Genomic DNA, 15,349 nt, shown 5'->3' with positions numbered 1-15,349 from the left:
TACAAATTATTGCAGGAATAAATAATAATAATAATAATAATAATAATAATAATAATAATAATAATAATCACAGATTAGTGTGGAACAGGGCAGATAAGACTTGTGGATAGACACATGCAAAACTGACATGGACCAGAAAGAGACAAAAACTTCTTTCTACCTGTGCCCCAAGGTAACTGGATACAGGATTGCTGTCTTAGTGTCTTATGAAAGTTGAAAGGGTAAAATCATGTGACATGTTCACCCAGCTATGTTGGCAGAATTTCTATCAGTCCTTCCATCACTGGGACTCTAAAGAAAATAGGATGGATACATATACAGGGGAAGAACTCCCTGTCCTTGGAGCCTCATCCCCAGAGGAAATGCTGCAAGCCCCAGGGCAGAATTTAATTGCTTGTTGAGGGTCCCCCTCATTATCTCACTTGCAGGAATTTGCCCAAAGGCCCTTTCCTATCCCTGAGGGAAGGATGCTATGGAGAGCTCTGTGGAATGGATCCCTATTACCTTTCTGCCTTTTGCTTTAGGTGTGTGGCCACCTGGGCCCATAATTTGCCTTCAATGGCTCCCCATAGTATGCTGGAAGTCAATTCCATACAGACAGGTGGTTAACCTCAGCACTTTGCCCACCCCTAACAAATAAAATAAAATAAAAAAGCAAGAGGCAATGAAGATGAAAAAGCATTTCCATGATCAAAATGAGCTTTCGGAAGATGAACAAGGCCTTGAAAAAGACATGGGCTGGTTGGATGAAGAAATGGGTGGGAGCTGGCCACAGCCTTGACTCTCCAAGACCAGGTGAATTACATCATGGATGGCCATCTGTCATGGATGCTTTAGCTGAGATTCCAGCATTGCAAGGGGTTGGATTAGATGACCCTTGGGGTACCAACTCTACAATTCTGTGATTCTATGTGGGTGGCACTGTGGGTTAAACCACAGAGCCTAGGGCTTGCCGATCAGAAGGTCGGCAGTTCGAATCCCCGCAATGGGGTGAGCTCCCATTGCTCGGTCCCTGCTCCTGCCAACCTAGCAGTTCGAAAGCAGGTCAAAGTGAAAGTAGAAAAATAGGTACCGCTCTGGCGGGACGGTAAACAGCGTTTTCGTGCACTGCTCTGGTTCCCCAGAAGAGGCTTAGTCATGCTGGCCACATGACCCGTAAGCTGTATGCTGGCTCCCTCGGCCAATAAAGCGAGATGAGTGCCGCAACCCCAGAGTTGGCCACGGCTGGACCTAATGGTCAGGGGTCCCTTTACCATTATGATTCTGTGGGGTGCTGAATCATCCTTCAGACGTTTCAGAGCCACTGACGTTTCAGAGCAATCTTTGAGAATTCTTGGGAAATGGGTGAGATGGCAGACGACTACAGATGGGAATTTTGCCCCAGTTTTTAGAAGAGGGCAAAAGGCAGATTTGGGCAATGACAAGCTTTTCAGCCTGATACCAATACTGGGCAAAATTCTGGATGAGATTATTAAACAGATAATCTGCGTCAGGAGCAACCATCAGGAAGAGGTACCTCCATGCAGCTGGATTGCTGGCAGTGGAAACCCCTTATAGACTTTTTGCATGGAATAAATCAGGTGATGATATCTGGGCTTAAGGACTGAAGATAAAGTGGATTTTCTGGGTATCATCTTGGAGTGGGTGCATTAAATAATTTTCTACATATAGCTGACAGATGAAGAATAGCAAGTTCTCTTTTTCTCTGGCTTGCTTGCTTGCTTTTCCCTTTTTCTCTCTCTTTTTATATTTGTGTTTTTATTTAGATTAGTTTTTCATACATGATAAAAAATTGATAATCTTTATATTCTTTTTCAGACTTTAATAAAATCTATCTAAAAATGGATTGCTGGCAGGGGTGGTGCTGCTAGTTACTAGGAGGAGTGGGAAAAGTTGACAGTGTGTGGGCTCAGTTAAACCAACATTTCTACTAGTGCACCAGCAGAGTGCTGAGCTCCCTGTTCCTAGCCCTCTACCTCCCAGTAAGCAGCAGTGATGCTGCTGCTGCCAAGAGCCCAGACACACTGAGTCACCTCTCCCCCTCCATCACTCCTGACCTGTAGGTAAATGGGCATCTAGAAAACAATGTCTTGATTACTACATGTCAGCAGGTGTTTATAACGCCAGGGCAACTTTATCTCCTATTTGGCAGTTACTAGCCTGGAAAAGGGACGTGGGTGGCGCTGTGGTCTAAACCACTGAGCCTAGGGCTTGGTGATCAGAAGGTCGGCAGTTCGAGTCCCTGCAAAGGGGTGAGCTCCCATAGCTTGGTCCCTGCTCCTGCCAACCTAGCAGTTCAAAAGCACGACAGAGTGCAAGTAGATACGTTTCCGTGCGCTGCTCTGGTTCGCCAGAAGTGGCTTAGTCATGCTGGCCACATGACCCAGAAGCTGTACGCCGGCTCCCTCAGCCAGTAAAGTGAGATGGAGCGCCGCAACTCCAGAGTCGTCCATGACTGCACCTAACGGTCAGGGGTCCCTTTACCTTTAGCCTGGAAAAGTTAATGGTCCAGGTAGTCAGGAACTCCATATATCTATTATATCTCTGACTCAGAAACACGTTTTATCAGGTCTCCCATGGCAACTTGGTTGACAAGATGGTAAAATGTGGGCGGGACAACACTATTGTTAGATGGCCGAGCAACCACACCCAACAAATGCATCTTAATGGCTCTGAGTCAAACTGGAAGAAGGTCTGCAGTGGAATGGTTGCTTCTCAAATCTGCAGAAGACACAAAGTTGGGAGGCATATCTAACAGACTAATTGATGGAATTAATATTAAGAATAATCTTCATGGGTTGGAACATTGGATAAATGTAATGCTCTGCATTTAGAGACGGGGACACACACACACACACACGTCAATGACACAGCAAAGCACAGGCAGTGGGAAATCTGGCTTGACATTAGCCCATGTGAGCAGACTCTAAGTGTGGATTGCAAGCTGTGAGCAGCCAGCATGAGTGTTGCTGAGTTCTGTGACACTTCTCAAAAACTCAGCTCATAGCTGAAAATAGCTGGAGTGTCTCCCAAATTTGAAGACTCACAAATGGGTCTGTGGAATTTGGGGGGGGGGGCGGTAGTGGTGTTGGTGGTGGAGAGAATTTCAGCTCAGCCATAAATGCCCGCTCATAGACATTAGAGAATCATGCGGTGCACAGCCTGTCATTTCCTACACTGCAGATGGAGAGGTATATATTTGGAAAAAGTGAAAGCATATTATCAGACAATTTTGTTCCTCTTCTAGTATATCTTTAACCAAAAAGAACAAACACCATTATTTAGAAGTGATTGCAGGACAGACTACTGAAAAATATGCTGCAGCCATTTACAAGAGAACCAGGATGATGGAGTGGTTCGAGTGTCAGATGAAGACCTGGGAGTCCGGAGTTCAAATCCCTACCTGGACATGAAGCTTACTGGGCGATCTTGGGGGCCAATCACTGCATCTCAGCCTAATCTAACTCAAAGAGTGTTTCTGGGGATTAAGAGAGGAAAGGGAGGATGAAGCATGTACGCTATCTTGAGCTCCATGGAGGAAAAGATCAAAGATAAGTGCAATTTAAAGAAAAGACACAGAGCAAAAACTTCAGCAATGCATAAGAGGAGGGGGATGTGCTAGGGGTGATTTTTGAAATGAACCCTGGAGTATTTTACAAGCGTCCTATTTTCCTTTGTGAACTGTTGCAGCATGTGCTTTCTTCCATACACCTGCCCACAGGACACTACCATGGCATCATCATCATCATCATCATCATCATCATCATCATCATCATTTCCAATTCATAGAAGTAATAACTTATTGCCTTCTTCCATATCTCCCTCAATCTGCTCAAGAGATGATAACAGTTCATTGACCAGCCTTTAAACACCCACAAACACTTGCAGAATTGCAAATACTCCAAATTCCAAATATTCACTTCCAAGAAAGTTAAGAGAGACTTCCAGGTTGGATACCAGGACACATCATGTCTTAAAATAGCAATATCCTGTAAAGCAGAAGAACCTCAGGTGTGAGGCATGAATGTGACCCTCCAAGTCTCTCTATCTGGCCCTCAAGATACTTCCCAGCCACCCTCTCTCCCCAGGCCACACAACTCACTGGTGCTTCTTCACAGCCTCCTTCCCAATCTTTGAGAGATTTTGCCTGGGTGGATTGGGTCCTTGAACTCTGATCATTTTTCTTACTTGCCTGGATGGAGGATAGAGACCAGACTCCCCGTAGGTCCCTATTTTCCAGGGACAGAAGATTTACAGAAGCCATCCTGGTTTCTGATTTGGTCCCAGAATGTCCTGCTATTACTTAGGACATCCCTATTTTCATTGGAGAAATGTTGGAGGGTATGGAGCTATGCGACCCCTGAGCCAAGGAGATAAGTAGCTATACAGTGGTACTTCAGGTTAAGAATTTAATTCATTCTGGAGGTCTGTTCTTAACCTAAAACTGTTTTTAACCTGAGGTACCGATGGAGCACAATTTCTATTCTCATCCTGAAGCAAAGTTCTTAACCCAAGGTACTATTTCTGGGTTAGCGGAGTCTGTAACCTGACGCGTCTGTAACCTGAAGCATCTGTAACCTGAGGTACCACTGTACAACCTTTAGAAGACATCTGAAGGCAACCCTGTATAGGTAAGTTTTTTAAAATAATAATAATAATAATAATAATTATTATTATTATTATTATTATTATTATTATTATTATTATTATTATTTATTTGTACCCCGCCCATCTGGCTGGGTTTCCCCAGCCACTCTGGGCGGCTTCCACAGAAACCAAAAAACACTAAAATATCATACACAAAAGTGTTTTCTTATGTTTTTATATATGTCGGAAGCCACCCAGAGTGGCTGGGGGAACCCAGTCAGATGGGTGGGGTATAAATAATACAATTACTACTACTACTACTATGGAATAAGATGTCCCTGTTTTCACTGGAGAAAAGTTGGAGGGTATGTAGAGAGTGGTGTGTGAATTTTTGTAGAAAATATCCAACTGTACAAAAATAAAAGTTATGTTAGTTTCTCCATCCACTTTTGCCTCTGGCCCTGTCCATGACTGAAGGGGGGCCCAGAGAAGGTTGCCCAGAAGGCAATACAGCCTGCGAAAGCTTCCCTATGCGAGCTGTAAATCTTTAACTGCCATTATGTATTCCCTTCTTGAGGAAACCAGATGTCTTCCTTCCAGAAAACAGGATGAAACGAAGAGAAAACAACCACTGCAAACAGGCAGGATTGATTTTAAATACCAGAAGATATCAAGGGCTGGGGTCAGGAAACAAGGCACCCGCTTGAGGATGGATCCAATATAATTACACCTCCTCAGCTGCTTGATTGCAGCTTCAACATTTCCCCCCCCTCCATGTGATTGACTTTGATTTAAGAAATCTGGACAGGTAATAAAAGTTTGCAAGATAAACAGAAAATGCATCCCTCTTTTTTATTTTTGGTTGTTTCATGGGCAGTGGAGATGGCGAAGGGAGGGGAGCGCCAGCTCTATTTATTTTTCCTTGATTGCTTTAAGAGGAAGAAAAAGAAGAGAAAAAGAGTCCTGGAATTTATTCTTTATTTTTTTTATTTTTGGTCTCCTATTCATTAGTCTGTCAATAACGCTCAGCCCCAACATATCGACAGCGGATTAGCTCAGGTCGGCTTGGTGTACAAGACCAATGCCTTTCTTAACCCAGCTTGTTTCCAAATCAATACACCCATCAGCATTTGAAAATTAGCCCAAGATGAGATTCCAATAGTCAAGCTACTGTGTCATGCTAAGATGGCTTCCAGCCAAATCCTAGAGAGATGGCTGATGGCAAATGGATTAGAATCCCCCGCAACATTAATTCTTGCCCAGTAGCCCCACTAGTGCACTAAGAGTGCAGCAATTCACAGACATCACACGTTCCCCTCACTCCCCAGCAAGGATGAGGGAGAAATGCAATTGAGTTGCCATTTAAAGGCGAACCAACCTAATTCACACTTTCTGAATCAATAGATGAATTGAAAACCAGCTGCCCTTCAAAATTTGCACTTCAACAGATTTTTGCAATGCAGCAAACATGCATATCCTAGGGTAAGATGTGCATGCATTAGTGCAAATAACATATGAAAATGCACAATAATGGTTGAAATTGCTTTGCAGAAATGTGCATATATTACGCAAAATTGTGTACTATTAGGTGTACATCTTAAGAGAAATTTGCACCAAAATGCTAATGGATTTTCAGAAGGATTTCTATTTTTTAAAAAATCACCAACTATGTTAATGTGGAGAACTGAACCTACAATGGAAGAATAAGAAACTAAAATGGACAGATCCCCACACCCTTCTCTCACACTCACACATTTTTTTTCAGCCGCACAATCCAAGCCACCATGTATTTTGCACAGTCAAAATTAAGAGCAGCAAAACTAAGGGGCAGGGAAGTAAAACATGAAGTCTTGTGTGTGAGAGAGCGAAGATATTACATGAGTCGATTATTCTTCATGATTTTTATGTTTTCGCACCTTCAAGAGCACTTGTTCCAGCATGAGGACTGGAAACTCACTTTTCGCACAAAACCCTCAGGCTTCCCTGAGCCCCTACCTTGCACGATGAGATGGACCCGTGATGTCTTGGGATGATTGTCCGTCTGCACGGAGCAGGTGTAGGGCCCCTCATCGTACACGTCCACCTCATTTATCCGGATGGCGTAGTCAGTCTTGGTGTTGGCGATTAGCTCCACTCGCGGATCCAAACACCACTTGTCATTGCCAGCATAGAGAATGCTGCTGCGGTTGAGCCAGGCTACCCGGGTCACTCGGTTATCCACAATGCACCTGGATTCAGAAAGAGAAAGGGGCAGAAATGGTCATCACCAGCATGTGGGCCTTTTGAGAGGCTATTTTATATGATTTCCGACACTGTGCCTTTCCCCCCTTCCCTTCTCTCCTTTTTTTAGCTTTGCTGCAAGAAGCATTTTCTCAGAGCCGGCACCTCCGTTCTCCCAAGAGGGAGATGTCAGCACTTTACTTGGATCCAAGGGCTGCACTCTGGACATCTTCCTCCATCTAAAAATTTTAACCTTAACCCACAGATCCATTCTGGCACTCCTCCAAAGGAAAGAATATCAATTATTTCAGAGGCAGACACCTTCAAGCTCTTGTTAAGCTGCCCCTTTGGTACCCAGAAACCATTTTCAAGGAAGATCGCCCACCCTTCCCTGGCCATCTCAAAGCCTCCAGTCCATTCCCTTAATTTTCCCCATGCATGGTCACTGCCAGCATCCGCCACTAACTTCTCTGCAGTTCTTGCTTCTTCGAAAGTTCATGCAACTTTTCCCTGAACTTTTTGTTCTGTACAACTTAGACTCCAAACATCTGAAAGAAAACCTCCATTCCCACCAACCCTCTCTAGTGCTAAGATCAGAAGGGAGGGGGGATGCAATCTTGGTTGTTCCACCACCCTCAGAAGTGCAAGGAATGGTGGGTTGGGAGAGGGCTTTCTCTGTGACCCCCTCCAATTGTGGAACCTCCTCCCCTCAGAGGTGCATCCAGATACCTCATTGTGCAGCAGTTTCTGTATGTTAAAGATGCACCTTTGAGAGTTTTGTGGAAGCCACCTCTTATATTGGCTTTACACTGTTCAGTTCTGGTTAAGATAATTTTACGTGTGTGTGTAATATGTAATATGTACAGTGAACCTGCAATTTATCTATGTGATAGCAACCTTAGATGCACAGCTAATAAATAAATAAATGGAGAGTAGAGAAAACCTGCTGCAGAAAGAGGTTTTTGAGTCTTCCACCTTGCTTACTAAGCTCTGAGAAGGTCATGCCAGGGCTTTCACACAACTTTCTCAGAGCCCAGTAAGTGAGACAGAGGGCAGGTCCTGCCCTGGACAGGAAGGGATGGTCAAACGGGGTAGAGATTCAGGGGTTTTCCAGGTGTTATTCATTTTTGCTTTTGCATGTGGACCCCTGGAACTGAACCGTTGTGTAAGCTGAAGACCCACTGCATTTAAAACTGTGTATGATACTCTTGTAACCAGGGGCGGGTGAAACTGCCAATTTTGGTCCCTCTCAGTTTCTCATTTTTCCAGACTTAGTTCAGTTCTCCACATTTCCACATCAGTTTGTGATTTAAGACAAAAAAAAAAAAAAAACCCACACAATTCCTCGTGAAAATTTATCAGCTTGGTAGTGTGAATTTATCCTCACCTACACATTCCTGAATGCAATGTTGCCTAACACATAATTCTTTGCAAAGGCATTTTGTTTGTTACGTTCACTTATATGTGAATTCATATATACATATGCACACTTCAGCCTCAGTATTTCTGTACACGTTACTTGGCTGGAGAACTGCACTGCAAAATTCAGAGAAATGTGAATTTTAAAGAATGGCTGGATTTTGGTTCGCATACCCTGCTGGATAGTACAAATTAGATAGGTGCAGCTTCAGATGTGAGCTGAATTGAATTTCTCAGACCATCCTTCATTGTAACCCACCCTTGTATCTTATGGATCTTATGGTGAAGGATAGGTAAGAAATCTCATAAATAGTTCAAAAAATCTACTATATATATTTGAAAAGTTTTCAAAATAGGTCTGCATTCTAATTACAGAAATCTAGGAAGTTACCTTATACCAAATTAGACCATTGGTCCATCTATCTGTCTGCTCTGACTGGCAGCACCTATCCAGATTTCAGACAGGGTGTCATTCTCAGGTTTTCTGGAGATAAACCAGGGATTGAAACTGAAACCACCTGAATTTAAAGGAGATGCCCCCCCCCACTGAGCAATTTCCCTTACCCATCAACCCACATTTACTAAGGAGATACCCTGCTGAACTTTATGGGTTGTGCAACACAGTCCTAAGTATGTTGGGTAGATAAGACTGACACTTCCTCAATGGCAGGGATGAGGAACCTGTGGCCCATCAGATAGTGTTGGGTTCCAGTTCCCACCAGCCCCTGCCAACATGGCCAAAGCTCGGGAATGATAGGAGTAGACTGGATAGAATAAAGACTTATTTGAAACCACCATCCTCCTTTCCTCTGGCACTGCTAGATTCAGTGCATATCGCGTCAACATAAAATATACAGAAATCTCATTTCCATACAATCCAATTAAACAACAACAATAATAAAACGTCCAGGACGTCAACATTTCCAGTGACAGTTTATTTCACGTCACTCCAAAGCACCGAGATCTGAATTGGAACTTTCATGTTCCCAATCAGAGGTGGGACTGGGGGATATTTTTTTTTGTCAATTTCCAGCTGTTTCCAGTCACATTCAATGTACTGCAATCCCCAGCACATTTTTTCCCCGAGATTTCCTCGCTTGCATATCAACCACTTTGCAACCTCATTTCATGAGCGCTTTATCTGACGCATTTTGGATTTCTCACTTGTCCTTGATCCCAAATCTTGAATGGCACTATTAAACAGAGGCAGCGCATGCCGCCAAGGCATCTCATTTTGACAGCACCACCAACCCCCCTCCAGCGAGAAAGCTGGCCGAGAAGAGGCTCCCTTTAAAGCATGCTTTATGTTTAACAGCCCTCATAACTCAGAGGAAGAGCGATGTTAAAAGGCCAATGATGGGGGATAATGTCCAAACGTAAAACCTGCTCACGCTAAAGACAGAGTGTTTGTATTCCGTCCACTGCTTACTCCATTACGTCGTCGTCGACATCTTCTTTTTTTTAACAGTGGTTGTGATACAAGCTGATTCCCGGGTTCCCAACTGATGGATCACCAAATATTACACAGATGTCACCCAACACAAGTAGAGCTAATGGGCCGCACATCAGATTGCTGCAGTCAATGAACCAAGGCAAGTCCCCCACCATTTAGGAAAGAGGCACATCAACATTTCCAGGATACTACAAGGCCTTGCTTAATAGCAGTGCTTAATTGAGACTCAGCCTTGCACAGTTCCCATTATTTTCAATAGGAATGGCGCAGCACAGTGTCCTGGCAGATCACAAACCATGAACAACAAGCACAAGTACATATAAACAATACACAGATGCAGGGCTACCATGGATAGGAAGAGTGTGCATATATATACACACACACACACACTGCCCATTTGACTGGGTTGCCCCAGCTACTCCGGGTGGCTTGCAACATATTAAACACAGTATACAAACACAAACATCACAAACTTCCCTATACAGGACTGCTGGGGACTTGGCTAAGCAGACTCAGTGATTTAAACACAGATCTGGGAAAATGAGTTCATGTGTGGGGAGCCTCTGGGGATGCAAGGAGAATATAGCAAGGAGGTGCCCTCTCAAAGTAGCAGTGATAGAATTTTTAAGGATATATATATATATATCCTTAAAATGGTTCTGGAAATGAATTGACAGCTAGCACAACAGTTTAAGAACAGGGTTTCTAGAGATGGAGAGATACGCTGTCGTTACGATATATTTCTGACTGTGGAAGGAAAGAGGTGGGAAGTTTCTCAAGACAGCGAGAAGGATTTAAGAAAAAAAAAATCTCTTTCGAGTTCCCCTTCTCTCTCCCCTTCTCCTCATGCCTGACCTTTGTGAAATGCCGAGGTCTGGGGACCCGTGGACAATAATGGAGGCAGACAGTGTGTAATCCAACCATTCCCTCCATCAAATGGGCATTTAAGTGCTTTTGAAAGGCAGCGGGGCACAGGCAACGCATGACGATGCAGTGAAATAAGTGTTTTCACCCTTCACAGCGCCTGGTCACACAATCTCCCCTTATCACATGGAGACGCTCCTCAAAGCCCCAAGATGCACAGAGCCAGGATGCCCACCCCACACCGGTCACAATCTCTTCTTAAAGCTCCAGAGTCAAGCACCAACACAAGGGTTAGTTTTTCCAGTCCCCAGAAGGACAGGAGCCCAAGGTTTCAGTCGCAGGGATCCTCTGTGCTTCGCTTTGAGCGAAAGACATGATGCCCAGTTTAGTCTGAATGGGGACTGAGTTGCTTGATATGTTTTCATTGTCGGCTTCCTTTTCCATTTTTTGGCAAACCACATAGAAATTCTGGACAAATCAAAGGTAAAAGGTAAAGGTACCCCTGCCTGTACGGGCCAGTCTTGCCAGACTCTAGGGTTGTGCGCTCATCTCACTCTAGAGGCCGGGAGCCAGCGCTGTCCGCAGACACTTCCAGGTCACGTGGCCAGCGTGACAAGCTGCATCTGGCGAGCCAGCGCAGCACACGGAAAGCCGTTTACCTTCCCGCTGGTAAGCGGTCCCTATTTATCTACTTGCACCCGGGGGTGCTTTCAAACTGCTAGGTTGGCAGGCGCTGGGACCGAACGACGGGAGCACACCCCGCCGCGGGGATTCGAACCGCTGACCATGTGATCGGCAAGTCTTAGGCGCTGAGGTTTTACCCACAGCGCCACCTGTATGTAAATGCTTAAATTTATTTTATTTACTTATTTCATAAAATGTACATACTGCTTGGTTGTAAAACAACAACAACAAAAACCACACCTCAAAGAGGTTTACAAAAATATAAAACAATCAAATTATCAATAAAACACCAACAATTTAAAGTTTCAAAACATTAAAATAACAATAGACTAAAGCAGATTAAAACCCACATCAATTTTCTCAACATCTGGGTAGGCTTACCTAAACAAGGATGTTTTTAGAAGGTAGTGAAAAGAGTATAGTGAAAGCACATGCCTGATATCAACAGTCAGGGAGTTCCAAAGTGTAGGTGCTGCCAAACTCAAAGATGGAGCTCTTGCAAATGTGGAAGGGATATTAGGAGGCACCTGTAACAGTGCCAATTCTGCCAATTGAAGCAGAGGTGAATGCATAAATACACAGGTGACAAAGAATATCATTTGACTGGACATAACTTCCTCTTAAGTCCTGGTATATGGAGACTCTCTCCAACAATGAAGAAAACACACTTTTCATATGCTCAGAGGAACAGTCATACATTTGCATTGTTAATTAATTTTATAATGAATGATTTTAGAGTGTTGTTTATGCTGTACCTTTGTACTGTTTTATTGTTGTTAGCCGCCCTGAGCCCGGCTTCGGCTGGGGAGGGCGGGATATAAATATATTATTATTATTATTATTATTATTATTATTATTATTATTATTATTATTATTATTTCAGTCTTCGGTTTCTTGACACTGAAAATATGCTGCCAAAGAGAGGTACTGAACAGCATTTGATGGGTGTGACGGGAGCCCTTTTTCGCACAAAGTTGCCCTAGGTATGCTTTAGACTATGATGTTCTGTACCTTGGCTACAACCAGACTGCAGAATTAGGGTCCTTGCTAGTTAACTGATCCACCTGCATTCACAAGACGCAATCTTTTACATATGCAAACACTTCCAATCATCAACCTCCGGTTGTGGCAACTGGCCAAAAGGATAACATTCAGCAAAACACTGGTTGGTTTGCAATCACTGCTGTTTAAAAAGGGACAGGCAGGAAATGCATCAAGAACCCTGACACGTCGCAAACCCTTCTTGAGAACAATCATGCCTAATTTCAAGGGGAGGTGTCTTTTTTTTGCATTTTGTGTGTTCCAAGTGGGGCCACAACACCAAATGCACCAGCTACAGAAGGTTGCAGGGTCTGCTTCCTTCTCTTTCTCTCCCCCCCCCCCCCGTTTCCTCACCTCCCCCTTTTATTTTTGGCTCACTCCTGCCGGCTCAAATCCTGCTGTCAGCTTCCATGCAGCATACAAATCCCATTTCTTCCAGCAGGACTTAGCTGTGCATTAAACTGGGTGCAGGATTCCGGCTCCCCTTAACCACCTTATGCACGCAAATCTTTCCACGAGCTCCGTTGCGTTCCTCCACTTCAAGGCTGCCGCTGCCTGATCCTTGCCTTTCCTGACAGGATGAGCTCAAAACAGCTCAGCGAGTACTGTGCCTCTCGCCTCGCTCCCCAATCCCCTAGACCTCACTGCCTTTGGCAGCTGTGGCGATGCAAACAACAGCAAGCTTAGAATCGGCCCTTGTTATGTTGAACTCTAGGAATCTCAAAGTCTTTTTACACACACACACACACACACACACACGGGGGAGGGAGGCACACACTCACATGCACAGACAAAGAGAGAGGTACAATCATAAAAAAACAAAACATCCTTCTGCAGAGCCATGGTAACGAGGAGAAACTGAGAGAAAGGCCAACAAGTAGTGTTTTGCGTCGGGAAATAAAAGGAGAAAAGTCACTCGGAAGAGTGTCAAGTCAGTCCAGGAAGAGGAACAAAGTGTCACAGAAGAAGACTCCAACAGGTCTTGCTCATTCTTTAGAAATTTCTATAGAAAGCTCCCTAACTGAACAACAGTTTTTAAGAACGAAACAATATGGTGTTACATGCTGCCCCAAACTCCAAAAAGCAAGAGACTCCATGGATTCCAAGTACTTGCACGGGTTCAGGCTCCTGGTGTCTTGAGGATATACGGCTTTATTTTCACATGTATACAACCTGAGCATGGGATGGAGGAGGGCCTCACAGCATTAGGTCCCCAACAGATCTTGCTTCTTCATTAGTTGCAGCCTTGGATTCAGCACAGAGCAAGCAGGTCTCTGTGTATCCAGCTTCCATTCTGCTCCTTAGCTCAGCTCTCTCACACTGCATTGGCTATTGTCCTTTTATCTACCAGCCAGGTGAGGGGGGCACCCATTAGCCTGGAGGGCTTAACTGTAGCTCTCTCAACCTGACTCCTTCATTTGGGATGCTACTGAGGACACTTAACTGGCCAGGTATGGTTGCTGTCTCACAAAGAAACTCGTCTGACAAGTTCAACAACTGAACCCCCAATTAGATCTGAACATTCACTGGGTACATAATCCCAAGAACTGGAAGGGACTCGGGGCATCATTCAGAATAACCCCCTCCCCCGAAAAAAACCTACAACAATACTGAAAGGCTTTGGAGGTAGCCACTCAGTTTGATCATCCAGTTTAGATATAGGTAATTTGTTCTCCCGTTCCAAAGTGCCATTCTCCGTCTGCATTCCAGTGGATCAGATGGAGTCAGTAAATGCATTCTTTTCTGTTGCTCAGTGAAGGCAAATCTGGGAATTTAGGCTAACTGGTTGTGATACCCATGTATGGCCTTAGCTGACAGGACTCAAGTGCGGGGCTCCTGTCAATATGGGTCCTGATAGACCTACAGATCCATCACACTTAACAACTTCCATTCAGGCAGCAGTGGACCAGTTGGTACAGAATCCTACATGGAACCTACTTATGAGTAAACATAATAAGATTGCACTGCTTTAACAAACAGCATTCACATATATTGTCTCGCCCATTTTTACAACAGCCCTGCAGGGGCAGGTCAGTATTATTAACCCCATGTTGCAGAAGGAGGGAACCAGTCTGAGGAAGTGATGGACATATAATCCTGGTAAGATCATTTTGTTTATTTTCTTACAATGTTTTTATTCTGCCATTCAACATGCTTATATTGTACGGTGGCAGACACATTCAAAATAAAATGAAATGTACCAAAATTACCAAGAAACATAAATGTCATAAAAGCCTGACATTTCTTAAAAGCAAAAGAGTAAGCAGCAGTAGCAGAACAATAAACCACTAAAAGCAATTTGAGAACAAAACAAAACAACCCACTTCTGAAATGAAATGGGTCAAATGAAATGGTTGTAGGCTGGCACATAAATTCACAGGATGAGGCATCAGGCAGTCAAGCCTAGAGCTGGGATACCACTACTGAGAAGGCCTGGTCCAAGGTCACTGCCCACAGGGCCCTGGTCAGATCGAGGTGAGTGAACCTGTCTGATTCACTTTCCCTTTCTCACTTTTCCGAACTTAAATTCAGCTATCCCCATTTCCACACTGGTTTGTCTTAAATCTTTATGAACATTTATCAGCAGGTTGACATTCTCCATATGTTCATCTTTTTGCAAAACAATTTCCTTCATTATAATGCATTTGTGTATGGTATTTTCAGCAATATATGCATTTCATACAGATTTCTGCCTAGTATATGCATTTTTGGGACACATTACATGGTGGGAGAACTGTGTTGCAAAATTCGGAGAACAGCAAAGTTCAAAGTTCAAAGTTTCAGTTCACATCTTGTTTCAGAAAGTGCCAGTGTGGTAGCAGCATATAGCACAGAAGCAATCCCTGAAATACTCTGTTCCAGGGAGTGAAAAATGTCAGGCCCAGATAATGATTTTGGCCTCCCAAGCTTCTCTCTCTGGCACATGGGAGTCTCTACAACACACACACACCATTTACCCAGGGTGCAACCACTACTGGTGCCACTCAGTTCCCTTGTGAGTTTTTTTTTTCAGGGATTTCTGCCTGGCTGGAATGTGTTCTTGAACTCTGATATTGTCTCTTGCTTCCCTGGATAGAGGGC

General features: G+C 44.0%; 1 protein-coding gene across 9 annotated transcripts in view; it reads right to left on the bottom strand.

Moving 5' to 3' along the window:
* NTM (neurotrimin) overlaps positions 1-15,349 on the bottom strand; it is a 799,838-nt gene that overhangs the window by 139,564 nt on the left and 644,925 nt on the right. For all 9 annotated transcript variants that reach the window (XM_082201510.1, XM_082201511.1, XM_082201512.1 and 6 more), the window contains exon 3: positions 6,583-6,815. In XM_082201510.1, the coding sequence (XP_082057636.1) occupies positions 6,583-6,815 (233 nt within the window). The remainder of the gene's footprint in view (positions 1-6,582; positions 6,816-15,349) is intronic.

Source organism: Podarcis vaucheri (genome assembly GCF_965113315.1).
Source record: "Podarcis vaucheri genome assembly, chromosome: 15".
NCBI classification, from domain to species: domain Eukaryota; kingdom Metazoa; phylum Chordata; class Lepidosauria; order Squamata; family Lacertidae; genus Podarcis; species Podarcis vaucheri.
The sequence above is the reverse complement of the archived record's forward strand: the minus strand, read 5'-3'. Positions and strand labels throughout refer to the sequence as shown.